Source organism: Geotrypetes seraphini, chromosome 15, assembly GCF_902459505.1.
Source record: "Geotrypetes seraphini chromosome 15, aGeoSer1.1, whole genome shotgun sequence".
In the NCBI taxonomy this organism is placed as follows: domain Eukaryota; kingdom Metazoa; phylum Chordata; class Amphibia; order Gymnophiona; family Dermophiidae; genus Geotrypetes; species Geotrypetes seraphini.
In genome coordinates this window covers 13,291,411-13,311,189 of record NC_047098.1, presented here as the reverse complement: position 1 = coordinate 13,311,189, position 19,779 = coordinate 13,291,411, and the positions used below count along the sequence as shown (strand labels likewise).

The following is a 19,779-nucleotide window of genomic DNA, read 5'->3' as shown; positions in this document are numbered from 1 at the left end:
GTACAATTCTATAAAAGACAAGGGCGGGACCAAGAGTTCTCTCTTTTTAAAAAAAAAAAAAATGTATTTATAATTTCAAAAAATATACATCTTGAACAGAAAGTTAGATTAATACATAATTTTTTTTTTTTACCAAAATCTAAATAATTAGATTATTACATAGAAGAAATTATAAGGAATCTATCGCAAGTCCTCAAAAAAGTGATCCAAGATTAAATGTGAGTGAAAATTTAACGACAAAAAAAAAAAAAAAAGACAAACTAAATCTGAAGAGATCAGCCGTCTGCAGCCGGAAAGAGTCCTTTTCCTATTCTTTAGAGGTTGTTATAATTCATTCTTTATCAAGGCGCTTTAGAGATATAAAACTCGATAGCTGAGATGGATCTAGGAAAACATATTTCATGGATCGATATCTTATTATGTACTTGCATGGATATCTAAGGAAGAAAACGCCTCCTATTGAGGTTCCTGCAGGTCTCAATATCAAACACTGAGTTCGCTTTTTTAATAGACCCTGATTGATGTTATCCACATAACCACCGGCTCCTCCCTAATGCCACGCCTTGTATCGTCCCAGACCTGCTCACTTTTAACATTGGGCAGTCAGAGAAGATATTCAGTGGCACTGCCTGGTTTAATGCTGCTGAAAATCACAATTGGCTGGCTCACAGCGATTTAAGCAGGCCGCAGCCTCTCCTGCCCCACTTAAATTGCTCTGAATAACAGGCCCAGTGATTTCTCTTTTGGGGCAGAGCCCCATTTGTTGATCTTCACGTCCTGTTCTTTTAGCAAAGTTCATTTCCAGTAACGGAACTTCCTCAAGGAGCCAAAACGGTGGTATCGGAAAAGTAGAAACATAGAAAGATGACGGCAGAAAAGGGCTACAGCCCATCAAGTCTGCCCACTCTTCTGACCCACCCCATCAAGTAGTGGAGGAGTGGCCTAGTGCAAGGGGAAGAGATTTGATATACCATTTTTACCCGTGTGGTTTACACAATCAAAGGCTCCCTCAAATGTTTTCTTTTCAAGGATGCATTTGAAAACTACGATTAGGGCGTTAGTAACACTCAGGCCCTCTTTTACAAAGGCACGCTAAGCATTTTAGCGCGGGATTAGCGTGCACTAACCGCTAACGCGTCCATAGACTAACATGTGCGCGTTAGCGTTTAGCACGTGCTAAAAAGCATAGCACACCTTTGTAAAAGAGGGGGTCAATTTACGTACTTAACCATTAGGTCTCCTTAATTTTTATTTTCCTCGTTTTCCTCAACCCTCCTTTTGTTCATCCCTTAAATGTCTCCTTTAGTATAAAACTGTTGTTCTTCCTAGAGAATGACACGGTCACAAAATTCATCACCGTTCCCGTCCCCGCGGATAACCGCGGGAAACCATCTTCATGTCATTCTTTAAGGAAAGAGGGAAGAATCAGAGTATGAATGGCCACAACCACTGACCCTCAAGCTTTGCTTTGAAGAACGCTGGTGTAGAAGGACCGAGGTTGAAACAGACACTACAGAATGACAGTCTCTGGTATCCAGAGCAGATATTGTGATGTCATAATGCCTCATTCCACCAGTGCCTAAGAACCAATCACATCAGTGATGTCACAATGGCTTCATTATCCTTGGCTCCCATAAGAATCAGAGTATGAATGGCCACAACCACTGACCCGCAAGCTTTGCTTTGAAGAACGCTGGTGTAGAAGGACCGAGGTTGAAACAGACACTACAGAATGACAGTCTCTGGTATCCAGAGCAGATATTGTGATGTCATAATGCCTCATTCCACCAGTGCCTAAGAACCAATCACATCAGTGATGTCACAATGGCTTCATTATCCTTGGCTCCCATAAGAATCAGAGTATGAATGGCCACAACCACTGACCCGCAAGCTTTGCTTTGAAGAACGCTGGTGTAGAAGGACCGAAGTTGAAACAGACACTACAGAATGACAGTCTCTGGTATCCAGAGCAGATATTGTGATGTCATAATGCCTCATTCCACCAGTGCCTAAGAACCAATCACATCAGTGATGTCACAATGGCTTCATTATCCTTGGCTCCCATAAGAATCAGAGTATGAATGGCCACAACCACTGACCCTCAAGCTTTTGCTTTGAAGAACACTGGTGTAGAAGGACTGAGGTTGAAATAGACACTAGACACTAGAAAATAACATGGGATTATTTCCCGCGGTTATCCGCGGGGACGGGAACGGTGATGAATTTGTCACCGTGTCATTCTCTAGTTCTTCCCTCTTTTCCAACTTAATCTCTAGTCAACCTATTCAATATCAATATATCAGTCTAGTTTTGGCGAATGTCCAGATATGCATGTTTTTTTACGTGTCCCTCATTTTAATCAATATATATCGCTTAGAAATTTTTATAAGCGTTTAATCAAATTTTAAATAACACTTGAAAACTTTACATGGAGCAATGAAGTGTTACGTGTCTTGCCCAGAGTCACAGAGAATTGAACTCACAAGCTCAGGATGCCGAGCCAGTTGCTTTAGCCACCAGGCCACTCCTCCACTCTCAGTGGTTAGAGCTGCTGTTTCAGCAGCATTGTTTGCAATTTATCATAGATTTTTGTCTAAAGCCAGATAAAGTTGTTTTTTTGGGGGGGAGAGGGGGGCCCAATCGTTTTATGCGTTCTTATTGTGCAGGCACTGAAAACCCAGAAATGACTTACTTGCAGCTCTTTGATCCATGAACAATGCCAGTACGAGAGTCCTGCCCATTTCACAAAGAATTCTCTCTCTGGAATACCCTCCAGTGGTTTCGGTGGAGGGGCAGTGGTATCACAATCAGCAGGTGACCCAGATGAGAATGGGGGAGGGGGCTCCCTCCACACCCAGTGCAGAATTCGTTGTACTTTCCCAGTTAAAGGCGGACACTGCAGGGATAGAGGAACAGAACAGCACAGTTAAGCTTCAGAAGCTGATTGTCATATTTATTTACTGCTGATCTATTAATTGTGATTTATTAAGTGCCTCTAGGAAGAGACTGACCCAGCAAGTACAGTTCAACATAAAACTTACAATTTTGTTAATAGCATAACAGTAGTAAAAAGACGAAATATAAACATGAATACAATCAACGAAGTAAACTCGAATCAGCAAACTGAAACTTAATAATAGGACTACCATGAAACGGTTCACAATTATTCGCGTGCAGGACAAAGCCGCGCCGATATTTGAGCCCAGACAATTGGACGCAAGACTCCAGCTCACTACCGGAAAAGTTAATTTTAAAGAGCTCCGATGGGGAGTGTGAGGTGAACCCCACACACACACTTTACTTAATACTGTTCGCGCTGCCATGGGGGGGTTTGGGGGGTTGGAGCCCCCCCCCCCCATTATTGAGGAAACTTAACTTTTTCCCCCAACGGCAACGCGAACATTATTAAGTAAAGTGGGGGGGGGTTTCCCCCCCCCTCTCCATCGGAGCTCTTTAAAATTAACTTTTACAGTGGCGCATTGGAGTCTTGCACGCAATTGTCTGTGCCGAAATATCGGCGCGGCTTGGTCCGGCGCGCTTTTGTCCCGTCACCCCATGAAACAGGTTCAAAAATAGACTTACTCACAGCACTGAAATTCAGATAAGAGAGATATAATACCATTGTCGGCATAATAAGCTTGAAATACCTCATAAGCAGAGGACAGTTCGACTCTTCTTTATAGAATATTGATACAAATGGCTGAAAACGTGTATATTAAGGCAGAATTGCTTAGATCAGGTCTAGAGCTGGAGCAAATGCTCATGTCTGGATATCAGCAGGTAGGCCAGTGTATCGCAACCATGTGCCTCCTGAGATTTCAGGTGTGACGCGACAACACTGGTGAGGAGGAGAGTCATCCGCGCTGGCAGACTACCTACAGGACAGCGAGAGGCACGTCCTGTAGGCAGTCAGACAGCGCGGATGGCTCTCTTCCTCGCCGGTGTCTGTCCTCCTCTCTCCGCACCTCCCGGATTCCTCCACTGAAGCGGGTCGCGGCCAAATGGGCCTCCACGCCTGCGCGGACGCCATCGCGTCGATGACCGCCCACTTCCAGGTGCCTTCTGGCCGGGGCACTGGGTTTAGTGTGCTGCCGGCCGGATAGTTTGCGAGACACTGAAGTAGGCTCTTCCCAATCCCTGCCTATGAGCACGCCTACCTGCAAAGAATGCACCATCTAATCATGACATGTACTTTACCGCTTGTCAGTATCCTACCAGCGGTCATTTGTGTGCATCAGTAGCCACTTAAGACTTATGGGTGTGCCTGTGATGCACTGGCTCAGGGTACTGATGTTTAAGGGAGGCAAAAAGCCTGCCTGTTTCACCCATCACAGTGGCGAAATGTCTCTTTACTCTTGCTACTCTCATCACTGCTCCTGGCACAACCACAGATTTTAAACACAAGAACGAGCACTTCCTGTTTCTCGCAATAAACAAGTCGGTGCCTGGTTTCGTGTTTAAATCTGGTAGAGGTAGAGACAGTGAAAAAGCACAGTAGTGGAAGCATTTTTGCCGTTGTCTAAGTTAGTAAATTGACTGCAAGACGGCTGATGCTGAGGAGAGGAGATGGTGGGAAGGAGTTGATTTTGAAAGGAAAATGGCTACAATGGCTTGGGGTGGCTGCCTGCAAGAATTACCCCTCTTATTAGTGAAATTCTAGAAGCACCACTACAGAAACTCATCTGTCACTTAAGGAACTCCCCTAGTCACTCACTGGATGACACACATCTCAACATCTGGACCACGGAGACATGGAAGGACAGTTATATTTCGGTATCTGAATGGTCAACCTATTCAATATCAATATATCAGCTATTTGGTTTGCCTTTGGTCCATATCTGGCTGTTCCTAACGATGGCAAAAAGGGATGATTTGCTCTACAGGCAGTACTAGTTCTTCAGTAATTGAAGTCAGCAATCTAATTGCAAAAGAAGATCAAAGGCAAGTCCCATTACCGTACAACGAGGGCATAGCCATTCGCCATTTGGTATTTCGGGCAAAGGTGGATTGAGACAGTGCAAATGATATGACGATGGACAGGTGTCACAACACAACAGCTCTCCCCCATCTTTACAGATGCGGCAAAACTCCATATGATCATCTTCCTCCTCTTCCTCTTCACCTACTTCTTCCTCATCCTCATCTTCTTCCTTGGGTTCCCATTGGATGCCTTCTTTCTCCTGAAGTTGGAGCAGAAAGAGTTGTGTTATCTAAATGTGTTGACCATACATTCCAAGTCTGACACTACAACACACCTCCGTCCTTGTATCTAAATTCTCCTTCCCAGATTATGGACAGTATATATGTGATGGGGCGTGTGAGATACAGAAACATAAATACCTTTAAAATCAGAGGGGAGAGGGCATATTCATAACAGTTTAACCAGGAAGGAGAGGCTCCTGTCTGGTTAAACTCCCCTGAGCAGGCCAGCTTCCAATATTCAGGGGCATTTAACCAGTTAGGGGCTGATTCTCCAACAGTAGACATCCTACTGCCATCTCAGCAGCCAATCGGAATGCATGTTTTTGAAAACAATTCATGCCGCAAAGGATGGCTGCAATATAGGTGTCTGACTTGTGCCTATGGAAGTGTCTAGGCATGCCTACTGATGCCCAAGGCTGGCATGGGTGTGGTTTCCTCCAGAAGTGGCCTTGGGCGTAGGTATGCATCCCTATGCGTCTCCGTAGGCACGAGACAGACACTTTAAATGTAGGCTTGTAACATGCTGGCCTACATTTAAGGAATCTGTTAGAAAAAAACAAACAAAAAAAAAGACGTGATTCACCAAAGGATGCCGATGCAGCAGCCGAAATTGGCATCCTTTAGAGTTTACTCTATAATGGAGGGTTCCAGCCCCCCAACCCCTCCCCCAATGGCAGCGCGAAGAATATGAAGTAAACTGGTGGGGTTCCCCACTCACACCCCGCGTCGGCGCTCTTTAAAAGTAACTTTTTAGGCGGCGCGCTGGAGTCTTGCGCCGATTTGTCTGCGCTGCAATGTCGGCGCGCCGAAGTCCCGCGCGCGAATGACTATGAACCAAATTGAATCTCGACCTCTTGAAGTAGACAGTTCCTGCTCTTAGACGGGTCTTCAAGTACCCTCCCTTCTCCATCCTAGCCAGGATATGCACAATGAATAGGTATGAGAAAGATTTGAATGTAATGCCTTCAGGGTAGGCAAATGTAGCTTGCAAAGGGGTGCTGAGAAGTTCTCAGCCCAACCAAGAAGAGAATTCTATGAATATGGATTAAATCAATGACCTCAAACAATGTCAAAACATAGGACTCCTTTTACTAAGCTGAGGTAGCGTTTTTAGCGTACGCTGCAGATTAGCGCGCGCTAACCCCCGCGCTCCGCGGAAAAACTAACGCCAGCACAGTGGAGGCGTCAGCGTCTAGCGCACGTGGCATTGCAGTGCGCGCTAAGCGCTCGCTAAAACCGCTAGCACAGCTCAGTACAAGGAGCCCATAGAGTTTCATTTCTGCAAATTAGCCCATAATGAAATAAGATAACCCTCTTTTCAGCCACCGTGGCAAAATAAAGCTCAGAATTTAGGAAGTGGGTTGGGCTCAGAACTTTTCAGCACCCTCTCGTATGCAATAAAAGTGAGCCAAGTATAGGACAATCAAGCCATTGTGACATCACTGAGGAAGTTGGCTCTTATTGGTGGAATGAGCCATTGTGACATCACAACCTCAGCTCAGGTTACCAGAGACTGAAAGTCTTCACACTACCAGGGGATTCTGAAAGGTTCTCAGCTCAACCAAGAGGTGAAAGATATGGATATGGTTCAATCGATGATCTCAAACAAGGTCAAAATATAGAATTTGTTTCCGCAAATTGGCACTTAACGAAGTAAGATAACGCTCTTTTCAGCTACATTGGCAAATTTAGGAAGTTGGTTGGTTGGGCTGAGAACTTTTCAGCATCCCCTCGTATACATATTCGTAGTTGAAATCCTGAAGACCTGACTGGCTCAATGAAAAGGGCCACTTACACAGTGCGGACAGCTCCACTTGCCCTCTGGAGCTTTCTCAAGCTCAGGATCCAGGCAAACAAGGTGATAGGCACGAGGGCAGGTGTCGCACAAAATGATCTCCCCCCCTTGCTGGCAAACCTCGCAGTAATCCTGATGATCGGTCTCGTAGCCATCTCCTTCTTCAACTGAGGCAGGGCATGGAAACAGAAGAAAAATACAGGTTTTCAACACTGTACAAGGGAAAAAGTTAAAATGTGACTCAACACCCTCCCCTCATTAGTTTCCAGGCAGTGGTGTAGGAAGGGTGAGGCGGTCTGCCCTGGGCACGGTCTTGGTAGGTGCGCCGGCACCCGCCCTGCTCCTGTCCGCCGCCTCTGCTCCTTCCCGACTCCTCCCCCTGCAGCGTACGTGAGCCCCTTCCCTCCCCTCCCACCTCTTTAATTTCCCCTGCGCGAGCAGAATTACGAACTTGCTGCCCGCGTCAGTGTGGCCTCTCTGCGACGTCACTTCCGGGCCCTGGATACAGGCAGCAAGTTTGTGATGCTGGCCCGCCAGGAAAATTAAAAAGGTACGGAGGAAGGGCAAGGGGCGCCTGTGACAGGGGGGGGGTCAGGAAGGAGCGGGGAGGGGGCAGAGAAGAGGGCGGGCAGGGGCGCCACTCACACTCGCTACGCCACTGTTTCCAGGTTAACGTATAAGAATTATCTAGAACTTGAATACCCCATGGGACTAAAGACGAGTTTGTGTATTTGATCTGCAAGAGACTCTAGCAAATATGAAGTTCTGTTGATGAAATATTTCAGATCAATAAGATTAATGTATTATAGAAATGTATACAAATGTGTAGGTGAGGCCTTTTTGCTGGGATAACTTAATAACTTTCCAAAGCTCTGCTCCGCTCATCAGGCTCATATAGTGAGTTAGTCTAATAAAAAAACATTCTGTAGCCACAACTCACTAAGTGCGGATAACCGCGGGAAATAATCCCATGTCATTTTCTAGTGTCTATTTCAACCTCGGTCCTTCTACACCAGCATTCTTCAAAGCAAAGCTTGCGGGTCAGTGGTTGTGGCCATTCATACTCTGATTCTTATGGGAGCCATTGTGACATCACTGATGTGATTGGCTCTTAGGCACTGGTGGAATGAGGCATTATGACATCACAATATCTGCTCTGGATACCAGAGACTGTCATTCTGTAGTGTCTGTTTCAACCTCAGTCCTTCTACACCAGCATTCTTCAAAGCAAAGCCTTCGGGTCAGTGGTTGTGGCCATTCATACTCTGATTCTTCCCTCTCTCCTTAAGGAATGACATGAAGATGGTTTCCCGCGGTTATTTGCGGGGACTGGCAGTGTGATGAATTTTGTCACCGTGTCATTCTCTAATGTGGGACACTGGGGTCAATGAAAGACTAGAATTCTAGATCAGAATGTTCTGGGTCAAGCTATGTTTTGGACAAGGACATCAACCCTCCATTATTGTCCTCCACCACTCTTCCGGAAGGTCAACGCCAAGCCGGTCAAAGGCCGGTGTTATGTGTCGCCAGTTAGGCACGTAACTCTTTGGGTGACCCGTCAAATGCACCCTGAAAATTGTGCTCCACAGCGGATACTATTTGTCTTTTTGAGGGTTATGAAGTAACCCTCTTTTTTGAGGGGGGTGGGGTGGGGGTGGGATGGGAACCCCACTCCTACCCCCCATTACACTTTAAAGATTCAGTTGCTATCTAGTGTTAGGGTAAGGTTTACATGATGATTATGGGAACCCTTTACATACGTGGATATCTGGAAGGCCCTGATTTGCTTAGACTCCTCAGGCCCCGTCCCTTGGGAGGGGCTTGAGGTGCCTCAAGTCCCTCCTAAGGGACGGGGGCCTGAGAAGGCTGAGCAAATCAGGGCCTTCCAGATATCTACGTATGGCAGATTCAGATTGGTGTGCGCATTTCACAGGGCGTAATTGTCCGTGCGCTCAATTATCAGAGCGCCGTTGTCGTGCGCGGATTTGTTGGTGCGCTGACTCCTTGTATTCTCTAACCTGTGCGTCTAACCCCAAGGCGTACTCCTGACCCGCTCATACCCCACCCACATCTACAGCCCCCTAGATGTCGCATACGATGGAATTGGCATGCGCAGCTTCTAGAATATCGCTAGAACAGTGACTAAGGGCAGCTGCACGTGCAAATGCTAATTGTAAATGAATGGCGCATCCAGTCTGCCTATTAGTTATACACATTATAAATTCATGATTAAATTAACTTTTTTCTTTGATATTTCTGGGCCATAGACCGTAAAGTCCACCTGGTGCTGTCCTGGGTTCCAACTGCTGGAGTTTCCATCCAGGCTCACTCCAGCCTATCCAACCATCCCGTTATCTGCAAGGTACCAACCGTAAAGTCTGGCTAGTAACATCCTCATGTCCCAAGTTCGTGGAGATCCCATTGATGCCCTCCCCAGCCCATCCTACACCAAATTACCATGTATGGGACACGGACCGTGCAAGTCTGTCCAGGACCGGCCTTAGTTCTTTAATTTATACTATTCACTCTCTAATTAGAGATCCATATAAGCTAACAAATCACGGTCAATCATTGAATTAAGTTGCACATGCCATGGTCCTTAGTCCAAGAATTATTGAAGCCGAGTTCAACTGCCATGAGAATTTTTAGCAGGGACAGGAAGTGTAGGAGTGGCCTAGTGGGTAGAACTGCTGCCTTGGCACCCCTAAGGTTGCAGGTTTGATCCTAGACAAGGTACCATAGTTAGATTGCGAGTCTACCAGGACAGTCAGGGATAATACTTAGGGCCTGATTCTCTACAGGACGCAGGTCTCAGCTGCCACATAAGACGTGGCTGAGAATTGTGTACTGGCATCCTATGCAGAATCACGTCTACTGTAAAGGACAGATGCCTTACCCCCCCTCTACTCTCTAACCGGTGCTGGCCCCAGTTAGAGAATCGCACCTGCCTAATAACCAAGATGGCCGACTCAGCTGCCTATCTTGGCCGAGGCATCCCTTGCCATCAGCTGATCGCGATACGGAAATCTCCAATCAGCTTAGCCAGCAGGTCTCCCCGAAAGCCACGGCTTTGGGGAGCCCTGCCGGCTCAGTTGATCGGGGATTCCCATGCTGCGATCAGCTCAGCCAGCCACGTCGACTTTTCCAATGATACGTAGGCCAGCATTTTGCAGACCTGCATTTCAGGCATCTACCATGGCTCTAGAGAGACGCAAAGGGATGCTTAAACTCACCCAAGGCCACTTCCGGGCAAAACTACAACTATGCCCCACCTTGGGCAAGCATATGTATCCCTATGCATCGCTCTAGACCTGCAACAAATGCCTACAAGTGTAGGCGTCCTTTCGCGGGGGACTTTTTTTCCAAATACGTGCATCTCAATTGGCTGCCAGACACCTACCGTCATTTACAATTGGGACGCCTTTTTGTAGAGTATCTCATGAGATTGTGAATCCTTGGGAACCACTTTGATGACTGTATCAATTGGCAGTATAGCAAATAAGAAATAAACTTAGCAAAGGTGCAGATCAGCCAGGGGTGAAAAGAGCAGCTTGAGGAATGAGCAGAGCAGTAGGATTAGGGTTGCCAGACGTTTGAGAAAATCTGTGCATATCCTCTTTTTAGAGGACCGTCTGGGGTCCCAGATGGACTCTCAAAAACCCGTCAGTTTGTTTGGGTTTTGGAAAGCCCCCAACAAGCTCCAGCCACATCTGGAGGACATCCGAGCATGCGCGCATGGACGTTGCACCTCCGCAAATGCTCCAGGCCATCCGCACGCAGCCAGAGCTTGTCGGGGAAGATGAGAGGAGGTTTGTGGGGGGCAGAACTGGGCGAGGCCGGGCCAGAATGGGGGCGGGGCCAGAGGCGGAACAGGGAGGGGCCATGTGTCCAGATTTTTGCAGCCCCAAAAATGGTAACCCTAAATAGGATCATGTTTTATGCCAGGAGTTTCCAAACTTGTTCTCAGGATGCCCATCATGAACTTGGCATATGCTGTGTCACCAGTCATTGCAAACAAATCTCATGAGCATTCATTCCAAAGATTCTGAAAACCTGACTGGCTGCAGGTTTCTGAAAGCAGGTTTGAGAACCCCTGTGGTTCGGCCTTTATATAATGGCTTAGACAATAACTAAATGAAATTTCCCCTTCTCATCTGATGGTAATAATGCACCGTGGGATAGATTATTAACATACTTAACTTAATGGTGTCATTAGCAGTGAGGCAGAGCTAAACAGTAGGTGGAAAGCCATCATTTTGATTAGCAGTGAAATCCTCATTGAAAGATTCGTCCTTAAAAGCAGAATTTGGGAAGGCAAAATATAACTAACTGCAGCGGAGTTTCCAGTTGTCCCTGCGCTCCGAGATTGTCTGGGAAACAATACTTCACTCAGTTGTAAAAAGCAGGGGTGCCAGTTTGCATCACCCCCCTTTCTGGGTAGCTGGCAGGCGAGTTATATTTGGCCTTGCCAATTTTTTATTTTTTTTTTTTGACTTCACATCCAGTGCAGCGGTTAACATTTTATTTCACAAGATTTGAGGGGGGGGGTGAAGAATGGTTAGGAAACAAAATTAAAAGGAAGCAGAATGATAAAATAAATGTCCAACCTCTCTTTTTTTTCCTTCCTCTCTTTCCTCTCTTTATCAAACCAGCAGAGATGTCAGAGCGGACCGAAGAGCTATTAATGCTAGCGCTGTCGAAATCTGACTCTTCGCGCTCATCCTCCTCGCTCTGCAAACAGACACACATATGGATGAAGACGCGACGGGCTTTTTTGTTCATAAACAACTTCACAAATGAAGTCAACCACTTCCAATGCTGAAACATTGGTGGGTTATTTCTGTGTAACTCACTGAACTTTCAGCCTTATTCCTATCTGCATTTTGCCTGGGTCTGGATTACATCAGGACCAGTTATTTTTGGTTCAATTATCAGCTGTGGCAATATGCAAACTTTTTTTTTTTAAATGTTGATTGTTGCTTATGTATCCAGTAAAACGATCTGGATTGCCCTTCTCGCAAACAAAACCCACAAATGGCGGCTTCAGTGAGGCCTCGGCGGGAGCAAGCAGAGCACTTCTTCGGCTCATTGCAAACCGCCGCGTGGTAGGCCTTGCCTCAAACGACCTGGTAGGAAGGAAAGTACAAATTAAAAGCTTCCCTTCAGACCGGCACGTCTCAGTTTTTTTTTTTTTAATTTACAAACTTAATTTTTAAAAAAGCAAACCCCCCCCACAGGCTCTCTATGCTGTAGTCACTGCCTACATGCAAAGGCATACAGCTGAGGCATCTCTAAAACAAAAAAAGGAATGGTGGGGAGGGACATGGCCGCCTGAGTATGGCACCCCCGAAGTGAAAAAAGGGACCCCCACAGGACCCTACCTCCATCTAGGCAAAAAAAAAAAAAAAAGCCCAGCAATGGCCACTGCCTATCCCCTCCAATACAGAATATTTAAGCATGGGTAAACAAGATTGCACAAGTTTACCACCTCCACCTGCTGGAGACCAAGTACAGACTGATCTCAAGGAGACTGCACAGCCTACTTATACTACTCATATAGTTCAGTTTATTCTTAGTCTCCACCTGCTGGCAGAGGCGTGTAAACCCATCCGTCTATGCCGGTCTGGAGGGACGCTAAAGAAGCAGACTTTTTTTAAAAAATGTTGATTGTGCTTGAATGTGGATAGTTAGCAATGCGGAATATGCTTATAGATTGCTGACGGCCAGCGACATTCAGCCGCCACTCCAATAGGACTAGAATCAGACATGGGCAACTCCAGTCCTCGAGGGCCGGAATCCAATCGGGTTTTCAGGATTTCCCCAATGAATATGAATGAGATTTACTTGCATGCACTGCTTTCAATGCATATTCATTGGGGAAATCCTGAAAACCCGACGAGGACCGGAGTTGCCCATGTCTGGACTAGATTAAGCAAACGGCGCCCTCCCCCCCAAAATAAATTAGCACTAAGCGCTATTCTATAAACGGTGCTCTGGTATGGGTGCCGTTTATAGAATAGCGCCAAACTTTTGGGCACGAGATTTTACACCTACTGAATCCTGGTGTAAATCCTCCCGTTTTCTATAATATTGCACGCATCTGAAGTGAATGCCCTCTGACCTGCCCATGCCCCTCCCACGGTCACACCCCTTTTCAGCTGCATGCTAAAAAATATGTATGCACCCATCTTTACAGAAAAGCGCCGAGCAAGATGTGTGCGTAAATCCAAATTGTTGCAGCTTAGTACCAATTATTGATCGAGTGCTCAATTACTAGTGCTAATTGGGCTTGATACTCAATGAAATTGCACATGCACATTGGATTGTGCACACAATTAAGCATCATTTATAGAATCAGATATGAATGTACCTAAAATCTAGGCCCTTGTGGTTATATCAGGCATAGGCCTGACGTAACTGTAGGTGCCTCAGTACAGCATGGGAAAAATAACTTACAATATTCTGTCCTTGGAATATGTAAATGCAGCCCCACCCAAGCCCCCACTATGCCATTCACACGCGCCCTTACTAGGGTTACCCTATTCCGCCTCCAGCCACACCCCATTCTGCCTGCAACCCACCCCGTTCTGCCTCCAGCCACTCCCTATTCTGTCTCTAGCCCCGCCCCCAAAAGCCGCATCTCTTTTTTTTTCTGACCTCTGGCCGCATCTGGAGGGCCTCTAGCATGCGCCGGTGTGGGTGATGTCATCTGCGCATACTTATTGAAGGTTCTCCCGATGCGGCTGGAGCTCGTGGCTTTCCTAAACCCAGACAAACCGTGGGGTTCTGGAAAGTCCGTCTGGAAAGCCAGACAGTCTGGGTTTTCCCGGACGTCTGGTAACCCTAGCCCTTACAGAATAGAGCTTAGCTGCTTTGCTGCTACTTATGTGGGTATGCATACCCTAAGCTGTGGAAACACCAGTATTCTGTACATTTAGACGTGAAAGTGGCATGTAAATGAGGTCACGCAGTTCTAGAACAGCCTTTCACGCAGGTGCTGCTAAACATATTGTCCTTTTGAATATTGGCCCTTTTCTCTTTGCAGGTGTGTCTAAATATTTATTTATTTATTTCATTTTTTAGCCCATCCTCCCAAAGGTGCCCAGAATGGGTTACAAAGTACATCCATAATAATCGATACAGGACAGAGATGACATAATTTATACAAATTACAATATAGACATTTCACCATATCTCAAAAAAATTACATTGGCTTCCGGTCGCCTTCAGGGTCCAATATAAAGCAGTGATGATTTGTCATCAATTTCTGTATGGAAACATCCCAGAATTACTTGAAAGTAATATTCTCAGTTATACACCAAAAAGATCTTTGCGTTCTGAGAGTTTAGCCTTACTGAAGACGCCCGTGAACCCAAGACTCGTTGAGACTGGTAAAAGGACCTTCTGTTGTGCAGGAGTTAAGTTATAGAACTCCTTGGTGGGTCAGATACGAAAAGGGTAGGTTCGGAAAATTATTAAAGACGCAGCTATTCATAGATCTAATCTGATCTAATTTAATTCTTAGGTTTGTATACCGCATCATCTCCACGTTCGTAGAGCTCGACGCGGTTTACAGTAGGAGAAATAGGAAGGAACTACAACAGAGGGTTAGAGGTAGAATTGTGAAGAAAATTTAGAGGACTTGGGATGCCAAGATATAAGAGTTTCCTTGATTCCTAAGTTGGAGGGAGACTTACATTTTTTGAGAAAAGCCAGGTTTTCAGATGTTTGCGGAAAACTTGGAGAGAGCTCAAGTTCCGAAGAGGGGAGGTAAGGTTGTTCCAGAGCTCAATGATTTTGAAGTGGAGGGAGGTCCCTAGCTTTCCTGTGTGGGATGCCTTTTTTTTAAGGTATTTCCACTAAAATTGATGAATTATCTATGATCTCTACTATCCTCACCATGGTAAGGATTGGATGTATATTCATTTTATTACATGTGCATTTTATTATGTACATTGTTTTTATTCTGTCTTTATTTTAATATTGTGTATGTAAATTATGGAAACCGTTTAGTTCCAAATGGTATATAAATTTTTAAAATAAATAATATCTGATATTTACTAGATTTGAAGACCCATATTTGATCTCTTCCCCTACTCAAGATGCATTATCACAATTTTATAAAATATTTGCCATATTTTTGAACTCCCCCCACTCAAGATTTATTATCATGGGGTTCTGTTTTGTTTTATTGAGAAACTCTTGGCCATATTTATGAATTCTAATAATGATATTAGAAGGTCGGTCACACACTGAATTTCTCTTTCCAGTTATTATCATCAAAGTTTGAATAGATTGATTATTATTGTTATTATTTTGGATTAGATCTGAACAGAGAGTTGGAATGAGGTTTTTTTTCCGGTAAAGGTGGATTTGAATTTTCAGGTGTAATCCAAACCAACTTGCCCATATCCAGCACTGAAAACAATCCTCACTGCTTGCTTAATGTATTAGCTACAGTCGTAATAGTGACGTAGGTTCAGAGTATCAACATAAACAGGCTGTGGGATGTCAAGTCTACTAATCAGTAGAGTAGAGTAAGGAACACATGTTAAGGAACACATGTTAAGGAACACATGTTAAGGAACACAAGTTTAGCTAGTGTTTTTGTTAACTCCGCTGTAAGCAGGAGATGAAGTCTTACTTTTCTAACGAACCTCAGTAGGAAAATCATAATTCCACCTTTGGGATAAAACCTGGACTATCTCAGCTTGGCCTCGCCATCATGAAGATTATTACAACATCTGGGGGTCAATATTCAAAGTGATTTAACTGGGCAGGAGCACCTTCTCTTGCTTGGGCCTGCCTATCCGCTGATATACTTAACTGGGCAGCGCAGATGAATATCAACACTCACTGCCGGTGGTGTAGAAAGGAGGGTGGGGTGCCCTGGGCGCCATCTTGGTAGGGACACTGGCACCCCTCTGTCCATCCCCACCCCCCTACACACACCATACTCACACATCCCCTACCTGGCACCTCTTTCTCCTGCACAAGCAGCTTCTCAGTTTTGCTGCTCGCGCCGGCCTAGCGCCCCTCTGAAATCACTTCCAGGTCGTAGGTCCAGGAAGTGAAATCAGAGGGAAAGTCGATGCCAGAGCGAGCAGCAGGCAGGAGAAGCTGCTCAGTCTAGCAAAAATTTAAAGAGGTACAGGGTGGAAGGGAGGGTGCGAGTGGGGGGGAGGCGGGGAAGGAGCGGGAGGCAGAGAGGAGGGCACAGGGGATGCCTCCTACCCATGCTACGTCACTGCCCCTGCTCTGTCCGGTTAGATCAGGAATAGTCCATAAGCTGACCTTAGGAAGAGCCTCTACTTAACTGGTTAAAGGCGATATTCTGCCTGCTAACTACTAAGTAAGCAGATACAGTTAAGCAAAAAGGCAGTCCTAGCTTTATCCGCTGAACTAACTAGGCACTCAGGCCCTGATTCTATAAATGGTACCTATTTTGAAGGTGAAGCATAGTGGCCATCAATCTTTAGCAGTGGCGTACCAAGGGCGGGGTGGGGGTGGGGGACGGACCGCTCTGGTTGCACAGCTGGCCGGGTCTGGAACCTCCTGGGACCTGCACGTCAGCGCGGCTGCCGGTCCACCCCCACGGCCAAGAAAAAGGCTAGGAAGCCGGCGGGAGCGGCGAAAGAGCCCTTTAAGGAATGCCCTCCTGATCTGGCTCTATCCCGCCCCCTTCGTGACGCCACCGGACAGCGTTCTCAGCCACTGGTTGACCTTGCCTGGGCGCTGCAACCCCAGGCGCCAGAACGCTGATCGCTTTGGCTGCGAAGAAAACAAAAGCGGTCAGCGTTCTGGTGCCTGGTGTCACAGCGCCCAGGCAAGGTCAACCAATGGCTGAGAACGCTTCTTAGCCTTTTCCTAGCACCAGATTTTCCGCTGTGTTTTATAGAAGTTTATATTGAAGAGAAGAACCGTAGCAGTGGCGTACCAAGGGTGGGGTGGGGATCAAAAAAATGATGGGCCGGGGGTGGGGTGTCAAAAAATGATGGGCCGGGGAGGGATCTCAAAAAATGATGGGCTGGGGGGGGTGTCAAAAAAATGATGAGCCGGGTGTCAAAAAATGATGTGCCGGGAGGGTGTCAAAAAAATGATGGGCCGGGGGGATCTCAAAAAATGATGGGCCCTGGGCCCTGGGTGTCACATACAGCTTTTTAGATTTTCATTTACTGCAAGGTCGCGACACTACGACGTTTTGCTTTATTTAGACACAAACGGCATTTCAAGTGGTTTACATCATAGTTCATATACCCAAAGATCTTCAAGACTCCTGACGCAGGCCTTAGGGCCGAAACATGTACATGTCGGGTTGAGTGACTTTGGATGAATAAAGATCAATCAGATGAGTTGAAAGACACTTTTATTTGTGCACCTTTCTGATTGGACAATTCCACTCATTTTTTTGACACCTCCTGAGGCCACATTTTGTTACGTTTGAAATATATGAGAGTATGTTTAACAATTTGTAATTCTACGGAGGGGAACGCTGGATATTTTGGAGGTTGGTTAAAACATTGGAGAGTTGTGTAACATGATTCCCAACCATAAATGAAATAGATTTAAATAGTGCCATCGTTAGTGTGAGTGATGAGTATGCGTGCCTGCGTGTGTGCAGAGGGATATATGTGTGTGTGCTTATATATACATATGTGTGCATGTCCTTTTCTTCTTCTCAACAAAGCTCAGAAAAAAATTAGTTATCTCAAATTCTGTGCCCCAGCCCCACTCCACATGCAAAATAAAATCTCCCTTTTATAGCTAGATAAAAATATGGTTAAAATTCCTGCTCTCTCTCTCTCCATCCTTTGGGAATTGCATCTTCTCTAAATCCAGCTCAGAAAGGGGAGCATTCACAGCTTTAAAATCGTAGCTCTCAGAAGGCCCAGCGGGAAGCAATAATTTCACGTACTGTTGGGGCTGGAGATCTTGCTGTGAGAACAGGGCTCGAAATATGATAAGACCGGCTAATCTCCTCTATAATGCTGTAGTATCTGTATTATTTTCATCCCATTAGAACATTACTCTGCTATGCTCTACAAGAGGTGAAGCACCACTTAAGCAGACATTAGGCTCACCCATCTCTGTGAGTCAGACATATAACCTTCCATTTTGGAAGTGATTCAAATGTGTCCAGTCTGTACATTTGTAAATTGCTTCTTAAAGTCAGGGCAGAAAGCTGTCTCTGTCTCAAACTTATTGCTCTTCTTGCCCATAGAGGAAAAGAAAGACGAGAGAAGCAAATGTATGTGCCATGGATTTACTGAATATTGGAAACAGCGATTGGCTTTGAATTTTGTAAATCGTGGTTATTATAGTGACCTGAGAACCTGGGGAACCGAGTTCTATTGCCACTGCATCTCCTTCGGACTTTTGGCAAGTTACCTGATCCTCCATTGCTAGGGTTACCAGATTTCCTAAAAAAAGAAAAAGGACACCTGGCCCCGCCCCCATTCCATCTCATCCCCGCCCCGTTTACCCTCAGCCCTGCCCCCACACAAACTGCACATCTCTTTCCCCAAGCGCGGGGCTGCGTCTGGATGTGCTCTATGCATGCGCAGACGTTGAAGCGATGATCTTGCACACATGCACGCGTTGACATCCGCGGACGCGCAGTGGACATCCAGACACCGCCCCAAGCTCAGGGGTCTTCCAAAACCCGGACAACATCTGGGCAGTCCTCTAAAAACAGGATATGTATGGATTTTCCCAGACATATGGTAATCCTATCCATTGCCCCAGATACAAAAGAAAACCCCAAAACCTAGATTGCGAGCCCACAAATCAGAAAAAAAGTACCTGTTTATAATAAATGTAAACTGCTTTGGTTGTATCATAGAAAGGCAGTACAGAGTTCCCCCGGTCATTCGCGGTATTTTCCAACCACGAACCACCGACAAGGAGAGGGCAGCGGGAGAGAGCAGCCGCAGCACTGCGAGTGCAGGAAATCACTCGCGGTACGCTCCGACCGCCTCTTCCTGCACTAAGTCGGGACTTATCCAATCAGGAGCTGCTTTGGACACGCAGCTCCTGATTGGGTAAGGCCCGACTTAGTGCAGGAAGAGGCGGTCGGAGCGTACCGCGAGTGATTTCCTGCACTCGAGGCGCTCCGGCTGCTCTGCCGCTGCCCACTCCCACTGCCCTCTCCAGGCTCCCCCATGAAAAACCATATTCGCAGTTTTTCGAGATTTGCGGGGGTTCCTGGAACGGAACCCCCGCGAATATCGGGGGAGTACTGTATATCAAATCTGTTACTCTTTACCCCATTACAAAATAGAATCTCGCCCTCCGTCTCCTCAGATGGTTTCACGCATGGTCCAGGATAATCAGAACTAGGGTTATCAGATTTTACGATTGTAAAATCCAGATCCATGGCCCCACCCACAGACTTGCCCCAGTTCCACCCAGCCCCATCCCGTTCTGCCCAAGTCACACCCAATTCCGCTCCAGCCCCACCCCCTTCAACCTCTTCTCGTGCTCAGAGCCGCGCTGAGAGAGCATCGGCGTACGCACAGGTGTGATACGATGATGTCACACGCATGTGCACATGCATGTGACATCACTGCGATGCATCCGCGCATGCGCAGAGGCCCTCCCGACGCGGTCCCATGCTGGAAGCCTTTCAAAATCCAGACAAAGTGCCGGGTTTTGAAAAGCTGTCTGGCTGCCCAGACAATCCTCTAAAAAGAGGACATGTTCGGGTAAATCCAGACGTCTACCCTACTGGTAATCCTACCCTACTGGTAACCCTAGTCTACCCTACTGGTAACCCTAGTCTA

The 19,779-nt window shown here is 46.3% G+C and overlaps 1 protein-coding gene across 10 annotated transcripts in view; it reads right to left on the bottom strand.

The window, feature by feature from the left end:
* CHD5 (chromodomain helicase DNA binding protein 5) overlaps positions 1 to 19,779 on the bottom strand; it is a 244,062-nt gene that overhangs the window by 138,374 nt on the left and 85,909 nt on the right. For 9 of the 10 annotated variants that reach the window (XM_033922353.1, XM_033922361.1, XM_033922357.1 and 6 more), the window contains 4 exons: positions 11,605 to 11,728; positions 6,998 to 7,164; positions 4,956 to 5,180; positions 2,693 to 2,896 (listed from right to left, as the gene is read on the bottom strand). In XM_033922353.1, the coding sequence (XP_033778244.1) occupies positions 2,693 to 2,896; positions 4,956 to 5,180; positions 6,998 to 7,164; positions 11,605 to 11,728 (720 nt within the window). The remainder of the gene's footprint in view (positions 1 to 2,692; positions 2,897 to 4,955; positions 5,181 to 6,997; positions 7,165 to 11,604; positions 11,729 to 19,779) is intronic. The other variant, XM_033922359.1, reaches the window with a different exon arrangement.